The sequence below is a fragment of the Mustela lutreola genome, chromosome 4 (assembly GCF_030435805.1).
Source record: "Mustela lutreola isolate mMusLut2 chromosome 4, mMusLut2.pri, whole genome shotgun sequence".
NCBI lineage: Eukaryota > Metazoa > Chordata > Mammalia > Carnivora > Mustelidae > Mustela > Mustela lutreola.
The window spans coordinates 99,636,024-99,655,677 of record NC_081293.1 but is presented as its reverse complement, the minus strand read 5'-3'; the positions used below and the strand labels follow the sequence as shown (position 1 = coordinate 99,655,677).

At 38.8% G+C, this 19,654-nt stretch overlaps 2 protein-coding genes across 2 annotated transcripts; one reads left to right on the top strand and one right to left on the bottom strand.

Annotated features, from left to right (window-relative positions):
* Positions 1-773: 773 nt before the first annotated feature.
* MRPL32 (mitochondrial ribosomal protein L32) lies at positions 774-5,546 on the bottom strand. Its single transcript, XM_059170589.1, has 3 exons — positions 5,371-5,546; positions 3,794-3,975; positions 774-1,326 (listed from the first exon to the last, which is right to left on the bottom strand). Exons 1-3 carry the CDS (start codon positions 5,498-5,500, stop codon positions 1,072-1,074), a joined length of 567 nt encoding a protein of 188 aa, XP_059026572.1. The 5' UTR covers positions 5,501-5,546; the 3' UTR covers positions 774-1,071.
* A 95-nt stretch (positions 5,547-5,641) lies between these two features.
* Positions 5,642-17,208, top strand: PSMA2 (proteasome 20S subunit alpha 2). Its single transcript, XM_059170587.1, has 8 exons — positions 5,642-5,783; positions 9,410-9,486; positions 10,201-10,333; positions 10,764-10,886; positions 11,625-11,706; positions 13,226-13,299; positions 14,336-14,393; positions 14,481-17,208. Exons 1-8 carry the CDS (start codon positions 5,743-5,745, stop codon positions 14,595-14,597), a joined length of 705 nt encoding a protein of 234 aa, XP_059026570.1. The 5' UTR covers positions 5,642-5,742; the 3' UTR covers positions 14,598-17,208.
* Positions 17,209-19,654: the final 2,446 nt, after the last annotated feature.

The window sequence follows — 19,654 nt, the reverse complement described above, 5'->3', positions numbered from 1 at the left end:
TCTCACTTTTTAATTTTTTTTTAAATGTGGCAGGAAACACATAAAATAGCAAACTTCGGTTCAGGACAGATACATGAAGGGGGCAGGGAAAGGGAAATTTGAAATGAATTATATTAAGTTAAAAAGGCCATTGCTAGGGCGCCTGGGTGGCTCAGTGGGTTAAGCCGCTGCCTTCGGCTCAGGTCATGATCTCAGGGTCCTGGGATCGAGTCCCGCATCGGGCTCTCTGCTCGGCAGGGAGCCTGCTTCCTCCTCTCTCTCTCTGCCTGCCTCTCTGCCTATTTGTAATCTCTGTCTGTCAAATAAAATAAATAAAATCTTTAAAAAAAAAAAAAAAAGGCCATTGCTATAAAGAGATAAGATGACAGAATGAAAAATAAAGTAAAAGGTATGTACATGTTCTGTATACCAGTGAATTTACTCACATCTCCTTCTAAAAATCTCTCCCCAAACTATAAAATACAAATCCCATGAGCCATCTAAGGAATTCTCAAAGTCATTTTGATTTAGTGTAAAATGTGAAGAGCTATTTCTAAGTAAATTAACATCACACATCCCATATAAAATGGATTTCACCAAAGGCAATTTTAATTTGCTAAAACAAAACAAAACAAAACTGAACAGAACAAACCTCCTCTTACTGCCATCTTAGAAAAACAATACCCAAAATTCAAGTAACCTATTTCCAGGTGTTACTTAAATGAAAGTATCTGTGTGTTTTTGTGTAAGAAAAACCGCTGGCAAACAAACAAAATCAGAAACAAAACACATAATTCTTGCAAGGAATTTCGAATCATTTGTTTTTATTTTCCTGTACTGGAAATTTTACGTTTAGTTAAAACCTTACAGTATAACAGAAACAGACATGTTAGTCCATTGTGCCTCTGTATAAACAAATATTTTCAGAGTTTACTCCTGGTATTTTCTTCAAATTGCCCACACAAAACTAACTGCTTTGAGAGAACGTTTTAAACTAGACTGGTAATTTAAAAACAAGTTAAAACAAAGAATTTTCCTCTCTTTCAGGACAAATGTTTTATATGAAGTTATCCTCTTCCAACACCTTTGGTCTTAATTCTGGGTGAACCAGGACGGTCGCTTCCTGTCTCGTTCAATGATTCTCTTACCAAGATCTTGTTCAGAGGGTACCTCTCCTGCGTACAGCACCACAGTCTCCACAGAAGGAGCCTTAAAAGGGCCCCCTTCTTGTTTTCCCATCTGTCTTCTGATTTCTGCAGTCTCCTTGCACACCTTCTCATAGCAATAGCCACAAAGGACGTGTTTCAGTTTCAGGTGACCACATTCAGGACAAACATCAATATTGTTCTTAAAAAAAACAACAACAACAGAAACATATTTTGAGAAGAGGCCTAATACTGCATATGCAATCAGACAGGAATGATGCTTACACTTGAACTCTATTGGACTGTTCATGTCGCATAAGGTCATAGACCAGTTCAACCTCACTTTAATTTTTTTTTTTTTAAGTAGGCTCCATGCACATTGCAGAGCCCAACATGCGGCTTGAACTCATGGCCCCGAGACCAAGACCTGAGATGAGAAGAACTGGACATGCAACTGAGCCACCCAGGTGCCCCTCAATGCCACTTTAATAGGGGAATTGAGGATAAACAAGTTTAAATTAATAGAGAAAGTGGGACTAGAACTCAGGTCTACCAACTATGAAACTGGTACATTTTCACTTAAACACAGCAGCCATATTATGTAAAATGATACTCTATTCCCCCCACCTTCAAATACTGAACATCTAATAAGGAGTCCTTCAACACAATGGGGGACCCCGACAGGCACCATTGTAATAAGAGACCATAGGAAAGGGAACTCATTTTTTGCCCCCCTGGGGAAAACAAGATGACAAACATTACAGTTGGCTTCCCCTAATGTATCAGTGTAACTTAAATTTCTGTATGAAGCCTCTGGTGTACTACAGTACATGGTGTAACAGTTGGTATATAATGTAATTTTTCCTTTTATGAATAACACTGATTATTCCTTAATGTAAAACTCCCTTCTTATGCTACAATTTGATAATGAGTTTTTACACTCACTTCAATAAGACAATTATAACCTCTTGAAGAAATGTTTTCAATGTGCTCTAAAGGTAGATTTGCAGTAGAAAAGAAAAATTGTAAATAGGAGCATCAAAGCAATTCCAAGCACTTCATAAAATTAACATAGAAAGGTTTGTGAGGCAATGACAAAGAAGAGTTTCACCTTCTGAAAGGAGTAAAGAATCTTGCAAATGACCTGCCTCACCAACTTCTCATTTTCCTTGCTACACTGGACGCTGGATTGCATGTCTAATTGGAGGTATGGGAGCAATACCCAGTCGGAGCTCTCTTCCTGATCAAAGTACCGGCATAATATACTACGTGTAGCCAGAAGCAATTCAGTGAAAAAAACGAGTCCACAGGGGGCTAGTCTTTTCCCTCAGAATAAATGCAGTGAGGGAATTCATGGAACAGCTTAATCTCATTCCAAAATTATAAATTCTCTCAATCAAACTTATGTATTATTGCTTTAATGACATACTTTTCAGCCCCAGACTTTAAGTCCAGTTCCAAACGTGACTCAGTAATACTTTTTGGCTTAAGTTCTAAGGGCATGGTTTAATAGTGAATGTTGGAAGTTTATGAAAGTCAACTCTGTTCTTGAGTTTCATCTGCCCTGTGCTCCTGCTGTGGAAGGTCATGGAGCAAACAGTAACTCAGATCATGACTGTTAAAAGCATGAGTTAACAAATCAAAGGTTACAATGTAATTCTTGTTTACTAGATCAATGAAGAGTATATCCACAGGGGCAGGGAGAAGGGGGAATGGGTATGGCCACCTGGAATTGTCTGAGGACAGGAACACACCAGAAAGATTCAAGAGAAGAATGTGAGTTCAAAAAAATCAGAATTTGGGGCACCTGAGTGGCTCAGTGGGTAAGACTCTGCCTTCGGCTCAGGTCATGATCTCAGAGTCCCGGGTTTGAGCCCCGCATGACTCTGTGCTCAGCAAGGAGCCTGCTTCCCCCCTCTCTCTGCCTGTCTCTCTGCCTACTTGTGATCTCTCCCTCTCTGTCAAATAAATAAAATCTTAAAAAAAAAAAAAGAAAAGAAAAAAGATTCAGACTGCCTAGGCTTACATCCTGGCACTACTACTTAATAGTTGTTTGTGACTAAAGGCAAATTCTTTTTGCCTCAGTTTCTTCAATCCTAAAAATAAGCAAAGCTATATATACTTTGTAGGGCTATTGTGAGGATTTGGTAAGATAATTCACATAAAGCACTTAGACACTTCAAGGGCACTAAATAGATAAAATCCATTTTATGGATAGATAAAATCCATTTTTATGACCAACCTAAGGATTATCTTTCACAGTATTTTATTTGTCACAGTGAAGGACAGAATAAACATGTAAGGCTTAGTAAAACTTGAGATCCAATATACCTACTGCTTCTGAATTTAATTTTAGACTCTGCTATGATTAAGATGTTTACCAACATATGACTCCAAATCACCAGCTCCTAACAAAAGTCACATAGGTTTTTCATAACCCAGTCCTTAATCCAGACTCCAAACTCTCTCCTTGACTGTGGTCCTAACATTTAGGCTACAGGACAGTAGACATATAGACATACACAATGAGAAAGCTGTATTTTATTTAGGCCAGAGGAAAGTACATGTATAAGCTCTAAGAATGATTTACTCATAGGCCATATAAGTACTAAGAGGAGATGCAGTGGTGAATGGGAGAGAAAGCACACCCACAAAAATCAACATATTACCTTAACTTTAATAAGCTTCTGAGGGTTTCTTCTCCTACAGCGGTTAACTTCAATGCTGCGTCTATTCTTCGGAGCTGCCATCCAAAAGATACTATCTGAAAGGCTGGGAATCTCCTTACTTCCATTGGTGTCATCTGCTGGTTCTGTAAATACAGCTGGACCTTGGATTGCTAATGCTGGCCCTACAAAAACAAAACGTGGAAACAAAGAATAGATTTCTAGTTTCTAAATGACTCTCTACATATCATTCTCTTAACAACAGTGATATGGCAAGAGACATACATAAAATTTAGAACACTACAAATCAACAGACATTAAACAGAAGCCTTAGCTATTGAAATACACTGAAATTCAAACAATGCAATTTTAAACAACGTGAATATAATTTTTTCTTAGAGGCATCTGCTGAAATGAATCAGTAAAATTTTACCAAGAATTTTTCACTTTCTGAAATATGTGAACTCAGGTGTTTAGTAGTAAACATGAATGAATCACTCAAAATGTCCACATTCTACTTGGTAAGCAGTTCCTATTTTACAAGTAAATCTAAGCCTGAGGTTCCCCAAATAGATTTCTAACTTGCATTCAAATAACTGCATCATGGCCCCTTTTTATTATATTCCAACTGAGTTACTTCCTTTGCCATATAATTTGGTAGGCCCTTTAAGTCACTTAGTTCTTCATAGTATGTGATTACTGTTTGTTCTCTAAAGAAAAGAACTAGCTCACCATTCTGCATGATATTTACTTATACTACTATCAACGTTTCAGTTGTTTTTCTACATTGCTTATAAAATCAAAGAGATTCCTTTATCCTTTCCCTGCTATTCCTCAGACCTGGAAGATGTCTTTTGGTTTCAGGAACTCTTAAAAATATACAAAGCTAGCATTTAGCAACTGGTATTCCATTCTAACAGATCTGAAAGAATTGCGAGCCAGAGCTCAGTGGTTAGCAGCACAGGCTCGGCCCGCCCGTGTGACCTTGGGACTTTCAGGAGCTTGCTTCTTCCGCTAAAAAGGGGTGATACCTAACGGGATGGTGCGGAGATTTCCCAGGAAGCACCGGTAGGCTTTGGCTTAGGGTGGGCTCTCCGTTCAGACTCCCTAGACAATATGTTCGGGACACCTTAGAAATAAGCGTAGAATGTAAATGAGAAAGTAATGAGAATTTTAACCTCCAAGATACTTCTAACTAAAATTCGTTGCCGAGGAAAACACAGAGACCAGGAGGATTCAGCTGCAGAGCTCAGACACCACAAAGGAGGACAAACTGCTTTAGGGGGTTGGAGTACTGAGATGGAAACAGGATCTAGATAGCGGCGACCCCGATCTAAGCGAACAAACTTCGATTACATTCTGTGTATGAATGGGACAATCAGACGATTTTTTCTGTTTTTCGGGGTTGGAGGAGGCAAAACCAACTTCTACTTTCCAAGTAAGGAATTATCCCGGACAACGTCTCCTACTGGCCGCGACGGATCAAAACGCAGGAGGAGAGCGAAATACAAGCTGTGCCCACAAAGCTGCCTGGGGTCCCCTCATCCGATCTCTCCTCCACGGCGGCCTTCCTTACGTACCCCACGGAGGACTGGGTAAACCTGGCCCGGTCTGCTGAAGTTTCCGCTGTAGTAGGTCCCAACAGCTCCGGAGGAGTCCCCGGGCGGCCGGCCACCGCGGAAAGACGAGGACCAGCATGGTCGACGCCATCTTCCTCGCCGCCCGAAGACCACTCCCACCTGGCTGCTGCTTTCCGCGCCGCCTCGAGCATGCGTACAGACGGAGAGTCCGGCAAACCTGGCTGCTAGAACTACATCGCCCAGCACGTCCCTGGAGCAGCTCTGACTCTCCTCCAATCAGAGAGAGAGAAAGGAAGGAGCGGGGAGGGGAAATGAAAAGAAACTGGTTCCAGTGCGCATGTGTGGGGATGTGCTTTGGCACTCCAGGTAAAGATGGCGGAGCGCGGTTACAGCTTCTCGCTGACTACGTTCAGGTATGAAAGGGGCTCCCAAAGTCCTCCGCGGAGCCGGGGTTGTAGGAGTTCCCTCTGTCCGGATTTTTACGTCCTAGTCTCTGGGTTGATGCTTCCAGGGGGCCCAGTGGCAAATAGGGATGGAAATGCGACTTTGCAAAGTCATTTTCTTGGCCCGCCCGCGGCCTGGGAGCAGCGGTGCCGGGAAGCCGCGGGAACGCGGGTTTGGGGATCGAGGGCGACCTTGGGGCTGCGGGCGGCTGAGGTCCTCAACCAGGGATTTACTTTCACTTTTAAGACTGGCGAATAAGGCAGTTTTGGATTAGCTGCCTCCCGGTGTCCCGTTCGGAACTCAGGATTTCCTTCCTGACCCAAGTAGGCCTGATTGGGGAGCTTCTGGACCTTGGAATCTTGTCGAGTCTTTGGGGTCCTTTTTCTTTTCGGAAAACCTCATCGTTACAGTTTGGTCTGAGTATTAGTCTCCGTTTGTTACTTCGAAATCTCTTCCCGCTTTCGGTTTCTTTCCTGCCCCGGTTAGAAGTTTAAGGACTAAAAATGAAAGTGCGAATCTTTCTGCCCCCCAATGTTCGTGGGCCCCAGGCTAGTAGGCTGCATTTCCGTTTTGGCGATTTTGGGGGTGGGGGGAGGATATGTATACTTTACAAAAAATTGTAGGCTTTTCTATTTTAGGACAAAGGATTAATAATAATATATTTTTCAAAAATATAGTTGAGATAAACTATTGTTCCAGATGTAAGAAAACCATCAGCCAAGAGTTTAATAAATCGACCCGGGAATGACTTAGTTTGACCATTTTCTTAGGGATCAGTAATGTGCCATTTAGTTGAAATGTTCTATCTGACAGCTAGCGAAGGCAAGCGGGATCCAACTTGTTGAGTACTTTCTGTGTAGGTGCAATTTAACCTACTCCACTTCTTTCTACTACCATGTGTGATAAATGTTATTTCAACATCTTACTGATGAACTAACCACAGGTCGAGCAAATCAAAACTTGTCTGAGGTCATAGATGAGTAGCTGAGTTCACGTTAAAACTGGGTTCTTTCCAATGACAAAATTAATACAGTTTCTATTACTGTATGGTGTCTTTTTAAAATACTAAAATACTTTCCATATCCTTGGTAGTTTTCAATAATAAATGATTTTTTTAAGCCTTTGTAACCATATACAATGATAGAGAACAGTACTTGCTAAATAATCACTGTTCATATTTGTGAACAAAGCAAACTTGGTTCTTTAAAAAAGTATAATCTTTTCTTTAGAATAAGTGGAGCTGAAACATCATCAGGGGCTGGATCCATCTGTAATAATTTATTAAAATAAACTTGTTTTTTAACGTAATAGTTCAACTCTTAGATTGGAATTTTTGTTTCTAGGCTGTTTTACTCAGAATTAAACTATTAATGGTGGAAGTTATGAGGCTATAATATAGGATGAAAAGGTGTTCTTGTGGATTACATTCAGTTGAGAATATTGACAATGAGTAAACAGTGTGTCTACTAATTAGTGTCTGCTAATGCATTCTGAATAAAGTTTTTCTCTTTACTCAGAAATTTTTATTAAAAGAGAGTAAAAAAAGAAACATAATTGTAGATTGGATAGTCGGGACAAGGCCCTGCGTGTGGGGGTGAATTGTTAGACCATAGGTGAGAAAAGCCAACTGTTTGAAGATGTAGGGGTAGAGAGACCCATGGACAGAGGAAAGAGGATATGTGAAAGTCCTGAAGTTGGGGAAAAACTTGAACTACAGGAATTGAAACTAAGGCCAGTGTGCTAGAGTATGGTGGGCAATGAGTTAGCGTGTGTAGGGCCACTGTAGGCCAGAATAAGAAGTTTGTATTTTAAATGAACCAGGAAGTTGCAGAACTGAAGTGAGAGGTAATGTACAATGGTATCTCTGGCTTGGGAGATTGAAGTAAGGGTAGAAAAGAGGAAAAACTAGGTAGAAGTCAGTTATCCCAGGTAAAGATGCTGGTAGTTTGGAATGGGCCAGTGGCATGACTGACTAAAAAGATGGTTGATGGCTCAGTGAGCTCATAGACTGGTAAGCTTTCATATAGGAAGATGCAATGTTAGATGTGTATGCAGGTGACTGTGGGAACAGAGAGAAGGTTTATTTAAGTTTACGTGAGGCTTTAAAATGTTCTCCGGGAGTATTTGAGCTAGATCTCGGACAATTGAAAACTGGGTGGATCCAGTGAGTCATGATGTGTTTATTGAAATAGTGACTAATAAAGTAAAACATGTACAGCCTAATTTTAAAAATTTGAATACCTATTGATGTTATTTCACTCAGGTTAGCTAGTTTTGTCATTTAAGAGTTTTTAAACTGCCACACCTAGGCTTATTCCGTACATAGGTTTAGTTGTGTCTCTGCCAGCCAAATGATTGTGACTCCTGGTACTAGGTTATATGTTAGCATACTGACTGAACTCAGTTTCTTCACACTTTGTTGAGGAAGACAAACATTGTAAGAATAATTTAAGCATGATGACTCCTAGCCAGAGGGGAAGTATGGGACATCATAGGCATATGTGTATGTGACTCAACCTAGTCTGAATGGTCAGGATAGCTTCTCTAAGAACATGGCATTTCTACTAAAGATTGAAGGGTGACCAGGAGAGAGTTCACCAGAGGAAGGTGAAATGCATTCCAGGCAGAGATGTTAGCTTGTCAAAGGGGTTTTTGAGTTCTAAGAGTAGTCTGTGTGTCTGGAACAAAGTTGAGAATTGAGTGATAGAGTATCCATAATTTTATGAAGATGAAATAAAAGACCTTCTGAAACTCAAGGTTTTATTTTCATTAGTAGACCGGAGATATGGACCAAGCTGTGCCATTCTAGACAAATTACTTTCACTCAAAACCTTTTTCTTTATCTGTAAAATTAGGTTAGTCTGGGAATTTGTGATGTTTTAACTCATCAGCGGGATTGAAACAAAGTATATTAAAAGCCAGTTCAGGGCTAGTATTTGGCTGTGAAACCCATGGACTCAGATATGTTATATATCATCAGCTCATAGCTTCGTGAAATAGCCTTATATAGAAAATATTTTGTCATGGGTGATAACTAGGTCTTACATCTTAGGCCATGCCTACCTTATAAAATGTGTAACTCTACCCATACAAAATATATGCTGTTGTATGGTATTTAACAAACACACAGATGTTCTAATTACATTACTATTTGGTATTTACTTATTGCTAATTTTGTGCCAGGAACAAAAGGCATCACTTCATTTAATCTTCACAACAATCTTTTGAAATTGTCCTATTATCCCCTCTTTATGGATGTGAAAACTGAGACACAGTGGGGTTAAGTAATTTTAAGTAATTTTAAGTAATTTGAAGTCACAAGGTTGGGAAGTGGTAAAAGGCAACAGTAATGATGGCTGCTGCTTTGAGAGGCGGACTGTGGGGGGCGGGGAGGAAAAATAAGTGCTTAACTATGAATAAGTTCAAGTTGCCTGGTAAACTCAGTTTCTGTACAGCTTTATAATGTGAAAACTCAGCTGTTCTTTGGTATTTGGTTAATGGATTTGTCTTACATATCTGCCCTCTCTCAGAGATGTTTATATTATACATATTTGAGGATATGTGAATTTAGCAAATATCTTTGTTTCTTTTTAAGCCCATCTGGTAAACTTGTCCAGATAGAATATGCCTTGGCTGCTGTAGCTGGAGGAGCCCCTTCAGTAGGAATTAAAGGTAATTAAATGTTTCATTCTTTTCAGATGCCTTTTAATAGTTATTCTAAAGTTTTTTTGGAATTAATTAGTAATAATACAAATAAATAGCTAGGGAAGCATAATTTTTAAGTTCTTTCTGTTGATTTACAGTATTTTGAAGTTTAAAAAAACTAAGCCCAGTAAGTCTAAGAAGATGATTAAAATATATATTTTTTTCAAAATAAATGTAGCTCCTTTATCTCTCAGTTGTAATAACCCACAAATGGTCTTTCCCATTGAGAAAACTGAATATTCTTTTGCTTTTCCACTAATTACATACAGTTTTTATCCTTTCGGTTATTTAGAAAACGTTAATGATAAAACTTAATCTAAAGATATCCTTTTTTTCTTTTAAAACCTGTATCATTGATTAAATTTCAAATTCTAAGAACAGTAGCCAAGTAGGCAGAAGTCCGTTATTTTAAAATGTGTGGACCCTTAGGTGTCCTGGAATACTTTAAGAGATGTTGGGTAATGCATTTAGCTTTAGGAATTCCTTATACAGTATAGATGACCAGTGAGGGAAAATTGGATTTATCATTTCTTAGGTAATTTTAATATAGAAGAGGTTTTACAAATAAAAGGAAATAAAGGAGTTTGGGTGAATTGCATCCATAATTAGAAAACTACTGAAGCAGAGTCTTTAAGTGATTAAACCTTTAACGCCTTTTTTTTTTTTTTTTTTTTTTTAAAGCTGCAAATGGTGTGGTATTAGCAACTGAGAAGAAACAGAAATCCATTCTGTATGATGAGCGAAGTGTACACAAAGTGGAACCAATTACCAAGCATATAGGCCTGGTGTATAGTGGCATGGGCCCAGATTACAGGTACTTTTACGCAGTTGTTTATTTCACCATTTTACGAACTGTTTGTAATTTCTACCTTGAGAAAAATCATGGGATGTTTTTCCTTTAACCTCCCAACCCTTTATTTTTGTACTTTGTTTAGCATCGTTGGCAGCTGACTTTAGCTTGCCTGCAGGGACTGTGTTACTTAATCTGTTAGTGCTGACCTGACTGGTACCCCTTGTCCCTAATTTTCTTCCCTTTGTCTTATCCTTGTTCCATTTCCTGTGGCTCAGCTCCTCTGTGTTGCTCTGGTTTCTTCTCACAAATTAACTGGGATCAGATGTCAAAGCAAGACTAACTTGGAGCTGCTTGTTACTGTTACACAGCTACATGTTAGACTTGCACTGTAGGAGAAGAGTCATTAAATAGCCGAGTGTTAACTAAATCTTCCTTCTTCCTTGTTTGTTAGAGTGCTGGTGCACAGAGCCCGGAAACTAGCTCAGCAATACTATCTCGTTTACCAAGAACCCATCCCCACAGCTCAGCTGGTGCAGAGAGTCGCTTCAGTGATGCAAGAATACACTCAGTCAGGGTGAGTTGATTTTATACTTTGAAATGTGTCATGAATTAGAAAAAAAGAAACCATTTTAGAGGAGTGCATGTATTTAAGAAGAGGATTTACTATTCTTGTATTTATTTAATAGAGAATCACTATGATGGATATTTTGAATTTTTAATTGGGTGATCTAGAACATTAAGGAAAACAATAGAGTGGTTTCTTGCTGTTGATATAATTGTAGAAAGCAAATTCTAGATAATGTCTTTTGCCAGTGATTAAAATGCTTCTTTATGGGCAGCCAATTATTGCTGCTTCCAAATTTATCTTTGCAGCCACAAACGATTGTAAGCACATGATGAAAGCAATAACTCTTAACACATCCATATTATTTTAATTCTCTGGAGTCTGGGTGTGCATGGGGATGAGGTAATATAAAGGTAGTTGCTGAAAATGTAAAGCTAGTGGAAAAGCTGCGTTTTTTGAAAGTTCTCATTTTGTTAAGACCCAAAATGTTACTCCACAGTTACCCCCAATATTTGTTTCTCTATTTACCTAAATGATGTGGTTAGTGTTCCTTAGTACCATAAAGAGAATTTGTTTTGAATTGATTTGTTCAGAAGGGTATGAAGTACTTTTTAAGGAACTTAAAAGTCTAATTCATTTTACCCCATGATATGCTTTATTAATACTTAAGAGTATTAATAAATCCTTACTTTAGGTCGACTTTAACACCATGAAGATGCCAAGTAATTTCGTTTTTCTTTTCTTCAGTGGCGTTCGTCCATTTGGAGTTTCCCTACTAATTTGTGGTTGGAATGAGGGGCGACCATATTTATTTCAGTCCGATCCGTCTGTAAGTATGATACATATTGGAGGGATTTGTTAAAGTACTCCTTGAACATCTAATAAAAACAATAACCACAAAAAGTTTAAAATTTAGCAGGATATCCTTTTTTCTTTCGCACTGGGGCTTTAGAATACGTGGAGTAGTATATATGCATTTGCACATTTAAAATGTTGGTGATGCAGTCTTCTGATGAAGAGGGTCTGCCCTCTGTTTTCCTGCCTTCTCTTACTCATGAACTCCACATACTTGAAAAGATTGATTGAAATAGTAGTTACCAGATCTCTTCAAGTCAGTGGAATTTTGCTGCTTTGACAAATATGATGAAAGGTTCGTGTCTAGAGGCCAGTGCTGTACTCCTTGCCATCTGCTTAATCCTGGGGCTGACTTGAATGTGACTTTTCCTGCACAAACACAGATGTAACTCTTGAAGCCATTGTTCTGTAAAGTGGGTAAGTTTGTCTCCTGGAAAGCAGAAGACTGGTATGTGAGTTAGGAGGGGTTTGTAGATGCTACTGCTACTCCACGGCCATCTCATTTGCTGTGAGGAAAACCGGAAGAAAAAAGATTCATGATGAGGAATGGATCTTTCCAAGTGTGTGGCTCATTAAATAATTGCAGGTTCACTCCGTGTCAGTCTTACACTCTAACCTTGTAATCTGAAGAAGCAAAAGAAAACTATTTTGGTTGGTTGTTATTTAATTGAGGAAACTTAAGTATTTTGAGATGTCACAGTGTCTGTTACCCCATCTCTGAGCTGCTGAGGCTAAATGACAAGCCCTCTTCCTTCCATTGGGGTAGCAGAAGCCACCATCGCTTGGATCCAGGTTTCATTTTTTGCTCTTTTCTTCCCTGTTTTATCTAAAAAGCAGTTGTTTCTTTTAAAGTATGTTTGGTATGTTTCTTTCAGTATTTTTCTTGTGTGTGTGCATGGTTTTTTTTTCCCCAACAGATGAGACCATATTATATACAATATATTGCTGCTTTCATTTAACATTAGATTATGAAATACCAAAACTAGGAAAATTTTTTTTAAACTATGAAATATTTTTAACGAGATACTGTCTCTTTTAAATTTATTTGGCAATAATAATAAAGACTTGCTCACCGTTTTTTGTACATGTATGACAGATTTTTAGAGCCCTTCAATCCCAGTAAGCTTAATAATACTTTTGCTTATTTGCCTTAAGTTAATGTTTCCTTTAACCAACTTCTTCACATAAATTGTATACCGTAGATGACACCTGTTCAAAGTGTACGATTTGATGAGCTTTGACAGATGTAGATATCTGAGAAAGCTGTCACCACAATCAAAATACTGACCCTCTCCATAACCTCCAGAAGTGCCTTCATGCCTCTTTGTTACTTACCTTTTGTAAAAGTAGACTATTTTGTGACATATTCCATTGCATTCCAATATTCTGTGAACTTAGAAGTCAGAGACAGATTTATACAACTAAAAAAGAAATGGCAGGGTGATATAATAAGATTAATGATTTAAAATATGGTTTATCCTCTTCCTCATTAGGGAGCTTACTTTGCCTGGAAAGCCACAGCAATGGGAAAGAACTATGTGAATGGGAAGACTTTCCTCGAGAAAAGGTAGGCTAACTATAGCTAGATTTAGCAAGCTTACTTCATCGTTCTCCACTCTGTTTAAATCACTAACATTATACAAATACTCATTTGTGTAGCCTAGTTACAAATAAACAAAAGCTTCTCTTCACCCTGGCTTCCTAGTCTTCAGTATATTAACTGGTAATATTATGTATTTCTTATGAACTTTTTTTCTTACATTCTTACAGTTGTTTCCTAAATGTTGTTTCTATTTTTTATCTTGTTTCTCCTTCTACTTTATTTGTTTCTAAAAAAAATAAAAAACTCTTGGAATTGGAGTAAGAAATTTGGGAGGAAAGTTTAAAGGAGTTAGTGGTAACAGTTTACATTATAACAATTACAGAAATTGTGAAGCCAAATACCTGGTAGTAATGGTAGATTAAATATATGATATGTGTGCTTGATGAAAAGTGGAGTACTATGTAAAAATCAACAACCTAGCACAACAACCTGCTCTTATTTCCAGCCGTATTCCGGCTTGAGCATTAGTCCCCTAAAGTGTGTCCTGCGTTTTGAATGGTAGAAATTTGTAACTGACCAGAACCAACAGATGGACCTTCTCAGTACATTTTTCACATAATGTTAAGATGACTAAAAATCTTAAACCTGGGATTAATTGGTAAACTTAAATAATTTTAAGATCTTTCTTAAAGCATTTTCCTTTTACATATTAATAGTCTTCAAACATTTCACATGAAGTTAAAACTTAGGAAAACAAACATAGGAAATTTTAGCAAAGGTCTGACTTCTTTATTTAAAAAATTATAATATTACTACCATATTCTGGGTATATTAAAATATTTATACTCCTGTTAGGTTTTCAAGCTCCATGATACTAGGATTGAATGCCAAACAATTCTTATTTGGGGACAGCTATTGCAATGAGTGGACTAAAAGAATCTGTAGCTTAGTATTTTTAGGAGTGTTTTAGATTTTTAAAAATTCTTAAGCTGCTGCTATCAGGTTTAAATCATAATGTAAATTGTGCCATAAATCATTGTTTTTTCAAAAAATTCTTTAGATACAATGAAGACCTGGAACTTGAAGATGCTATTCATACAGCCATATTAACCCTAAAGGTTAGCATAATTTCTAAAAATGGGATTTATAATGAGTTTATAATTCAGTGCTTGGAAAATTGACCTTTTGCCCTCCCTCTTCAATAGGAAAGCTTTGAAGGACAGATGACAGAAGACAACATAGAGGTTGGAATCTGCAATGAAGCCGGATTCAGGAGGCTCACTCCGACTGAAGTTAAGGATTACTTGGCAGCCATAGCATAATAACTGAGTGACTGAAAAATCTGGAATCTCAGATAATCCCTCTACTCAAACATGTTTAAAGTATGTTTTGTTTTGCAGACTTTTTGCATACTTATTTCTACATGGTTTAATGGACTGATGTTTTTAAAATGACACTTATAAATCATAATAAACTGTTAAATCTAACTTCTAGCTTTTTAGGAGCTAGTGAAATTTTAAAATAGTTATTTCCTGCTTTTTATCACAGTTGACTTCTGGAAACTACACTGCAAAGCAGAATGGTGAAATCACTCATTAGTCTTCATGCAGTTTTGGTTCAGTCAAACCTTGTTACACTCTCTGCTGTCAGATGTTGTCTGTGTGTGTCAGTAAAGCAAAATGCTGATTTTGGTAAACATCACTGCATTCAGAGCTTGGAGAATCTGCAGGCTTTCATGGATTTGTGAGATGATAGGAAGTATAGGTGTTTTGTGGGCACCGTTAGGTGTACATCAGTGAAACCCTAGGACACTGAGGTTGCACTGTGGCTGTGAAGGGTGCTAGGTCGAAGAATGTCCTATAGGAAATCTGTGATGCAAATAAATAAAAAGTGGTGGACTCGTTCCTGTTGGTTTCTCCATCACAAGTAGGTAAATGTATTTAAAGGAGTCCCTTAGATTCTCCTAGACGTTTTAAACTCAAGGATGAACATAAGTGCTAGAAATAAAATACTTAATACTTAAACATCAATGCTATGGCTTAAGGGTCTCCCTCATTCATGTAATCTCAACCTTGGCTGTCAATTAAGACTTACATAAGTAGGCAAATAATGTGACCTCTGTTTTCATTATACAGGAAGACATACTGCTTAATTTTGTTGTTTTTAAGACATTTTTAGGATAAGAGAAATCATTAGTGTGGCCCATAGAACAGAGTTTATGAATATCATTTTTTTTTTTAAGATTTATTTATTTATTTGAGAGAGAAAATATAAGTGGGGTGAAGAGCAGAGGGAGAAGCTGGGCTTGATCCTGGGACCCCTGGACCATGACCTGAGCCAAAGGCAGACACCCAACTGACGGAGCCACCCAGGCACCGCTAAATATCATCGTTTCTTACTAACAGACGTAATAGGCAGTTCCATGATTCAAATGTGGCTCAAAAGTTTTTTAAGATTTAGCTGAGTGTAGCAGAACAGAGTCTTACCTTGAAGTGTTTTGGTTCGGATTCCCAGTTCTGCTCCCCACCATCATGATAGCTCTGTATCTTCATGTAGGTGGCAGTAGACACCTACTGGGATGGGAGGTGGCAGCTTGATCTCTGATGTCAGCATGTTTGTTTTGAAAATCGTATCTAATCTCTTGGTGTATTGAAACTCCATCAGCACCCTAGAAAGAGAACATAGTAGTAGAAAGGAATGGTTTTTGGGTCAGGTCTTAACTCTTTTACTTACTGGCTCAGAGGGTTTTCTGAGGACAGAATTTGATGATGCAGATGAAAGGTCTGCAGGGCTCATGCTCAAGTATTCTGTAAGGTTTAGCTGCCTTTGGATTTGTTCAGGCCCTCTCTAACGTCCAATGTTCAAAAACCAGAGGAATTTCAAAATTCTACAAGTCAAAGAATGGAAAGTAAAGGCAGGCATGTTAAGGAGAAAAGTGTTAATTCCTACTGAAGGCTCACAGAGTAAGTCCACAGAATAAAAGGAGGAAAAATTCATAGAAGCAAATCTGTGTCCATATTCTGTTCTCTGATTCTTCCCCCATTAAATGCAAAGTGTCGTTCAGTTGATGCTGCCTAGAACACTTTTACCTTTGTTTTCAGTTCCTTCTTTTCATTGACCAGAAAAGCCATTCCTTTTGCTCCCAGTTCTTGGGGAATTCAATTGCGACCCCATCCCTAAATGTCTCACAACTCTTCAGTCATTCCAGCTTGTGGAATTGAGCTGGTTTAAACCTCCTTAAGCATCACAGTGCTCCTAATGTTCACAGCCCCTCTCTGATCTTGGTTCATTTTTTATCTTCCCACTCCTAAAGGCTTTGCCTCCGCTTGTTCTGTCCTTTCTCTTTTCTAATTCCTCAGTGAACCACAAACTTAAGTTTGCAAAATAATTATTAGTTACAAAACATGGAAAATGTTTAAATTTATATATTGATCTTTGTGATTACTGAGTACTGGTTCACTGGGCTCTGACTGGGTGATAAGGAGGGTCAAAGGAGTTTTCATCTGTTCATTGATGTTCCTGGATGAAAACTGCCAGCCTAGTCCTTAAAGTCCCCATCTTTATCAGATACCAGGTGAGTGATAATCAGCTTCCTAATAAGCACGAGTGTATTTTAAAAAGTTAGATAATTTTAACACTTCATTTGAGGCGATGCCCCTGAGTTTCATTACTTTTCACTTTTTTAGGTATTCCAGCAAGTACTGTCCTCCATATTTTAAATAGTAGGCTTATGCAGTTCTCCGGATTCCTGGAGGTTAGCCACTATGTAGACTTTATATTCTGCAAGGTGAGAATTTAGAACTCGTATGCTATCCTCACTTTGTCTCTGCCTCAGTTTAATTAGATCACAATGTTCAGTGTAAACGCTTTTATTAATGGCTTTGCAAGTAAACTGTTACTATATTTCCTAAATAAATTTCCTGGAGGTGATAATTGCTTCACTTTTTTGTATTCTGTGTAGCTGTCACCAATTCTGAGATTCCCCCAACAGGATTGTAAAACCTTTTACAAACTGTTTCCCTCAGTATATCGTGTCAAGTGATCTTCACTGTTCTCTCCCTAATCCTCCGGCACCCTTCTTCCCCTCCAGACACCTCCAGAAGTTTCTCTCTCGGAACCCTCTTTCTGCTCTGCTCCAGGCTAGTTGCAGGTTTGAAACTATATTCTGTCTCGGTTGGCTGGGTTTAAAAATTCTAGGTTAGAAATGATCTCCGTGTTTTACAGGCATTCCTCCTAGATTCCATTGTTGCTGATCAGAAACCTAATGCTGTTGTGTATGTGTTCCAGATCCTTTCTTTATAACTTTTTTTCCCTTCCGCAGTTACAACCTTTTATTTGCAACATTGTGAAATTTCACACTGACATGTCCCTTTCTGTGGGTTTCTTAACATTGTGTTGAGAATTCGGTAGGCCCTTTGACTGTAGAAACTAAAATCTTTCAGTTCTGGTCAATTTCCTAGTGTTTGAGAAATGTCCTTTTTTTCCTGTATTTTTTACTTGTCTTTATTGTACATTCTAGTACAGTTTTACCCACCTTTTCCTACTCCTAATTGGTATTTTAAAACTGGGGATACCATTTTTAATTTTGAAAAATTCTTTCTTACACTCTCACCTCCCTTTAAAAAAGTCCTAAAGTCCTCATGTTTCCTGAATGAATTACCTTTTATCTGAGGAGGCTAGTTATAGAATTCTTTCAAAAACCATTTTGTTCTACTTTCTGGTTTACTTGAAATTCCAAACAGAAAAATGTTTGGAAGTGCTGTGTTTGTGAGTTCCAAACCTACTTACTGGGGGTTGTTGCTGTAAACCATTTTTCAGTGGTCTTCCATTTGCTCAATTTCTCCAGAAAAAAATAGGGCTTAGGAAGAGGAGTGTCAGCATCTTGGGAGAGGCAGAGAAGGAACTAACATTATTTCATATTCCACAGAAAAGTGTCCTCCTTCATGTGTCTGGAAGCCCTCTGACGCCCTGCCGTCAGCATGGTAGTTTTTTGCCAGGAGAAGGATGGCTAAATGCCCAGCGGCACTGGACTTGAGAGAGAACTTGAATATTTGTTTTTAAAGGGTTATAAGCAGTGCCCATTTACAGTCCAGCCACACTGCTCCCCTCCCTTCTACTCTCTTGGCACCTGCAGTTCCACGGCCTTTCTGGGGTTCTGCTTTGTGAGTCACTTGCTGCAGACACTGCTCCACTGTGCAAACTTCTCTGCTTATAAAGAGGCTGCCTGGGTTAGATGACCTCTTTGTGGTGGTTAGCTTTAAAATATATCTACCTTAGGGACGCCTAGGTGGCTCAGTGGGTAAAAGCCTTTGCCTTGGGCTCGGGTCATGATCCCAGAGTCCTGGGATTGAACCCCACATCTGGCTCTGCTCAGCAGGGAGCCTGCTTCCTCCCCTCTCTCTGCTGCCTCTCTGCTTACTTGTGATCTGTCAAATAAATAAATAGAACCTTTAAAAAAATAAATAAAATATATCTACCTTTTACTTTGTGAAGAGGATTAAATAAGTTAATATGTGAAAAGCACTTAGAATAACACCTGCCATAAAATAAGCATTGAATAAGTGTTATTATTGCTCTTTGTCGTCTAAAAATGTATAGACATTTCATGTGCAGTCATTTTCTTGTTCTTGTTACTTTTGTGGGTTTATTCCTTTTCCTTTCCTAAGGGTGGCAAATAAGGTTTGGGAGGAGACATACATAGAACTAATGTTAATTTGAAGTCCTTTTAAGAATTTTTTAAAATTAGCTTTACTATATCAAAAGTCCTAAGCCTGTGGTTGACTTTGGACACTCTTACTAGGCTAATACAAGTTTCTTCCTCTCCGAAGTCATTGGATCATTTGTCCTCCAGAAAGGTAGCACACACATCTCTGTTATCACACTTTTCTCTGGAGAGCTCCGAATCGCGCAGAAGAAAGTGCTTTGGCTTGGAATCAAGAGTCCTAGCTCTAGCACTTAACACTTGAGTGAAACCTTTGAAAACGCTGTTTTCTCTTGTATTAAAATGAGCCGAAAATTCTTCCACTGCCTGCCACTTGGTAAGGGGTTTGAGCTTGACGGCAGAAGTACAGTCATTGGGCACAACCGGGAGATAGTCTCCGCCAAAATGCACGACTTCTGCCCCCGGAAAAGTCCAAACCCAGCTAAAGGGTTTAAGCGCGGGGTCAGCCTGCGAGACCGAGAGGCCGGCGCCCTACTGGGAGTGCTGCCTGGCCCCGAGAGCTCCACCTCTGCTTCCCCGGGGCGAGGTTGCCGCGAACTCGCGATCTCTTCCTGATACCAGAGTGGGAGAAGCCGGGTGCCCTCAACAAACATGGCGGCCGCATTAGCGTCATTCTCGCCCGGGAGGCCACGCTCCCGCCTGGGACTCGCGGACTCG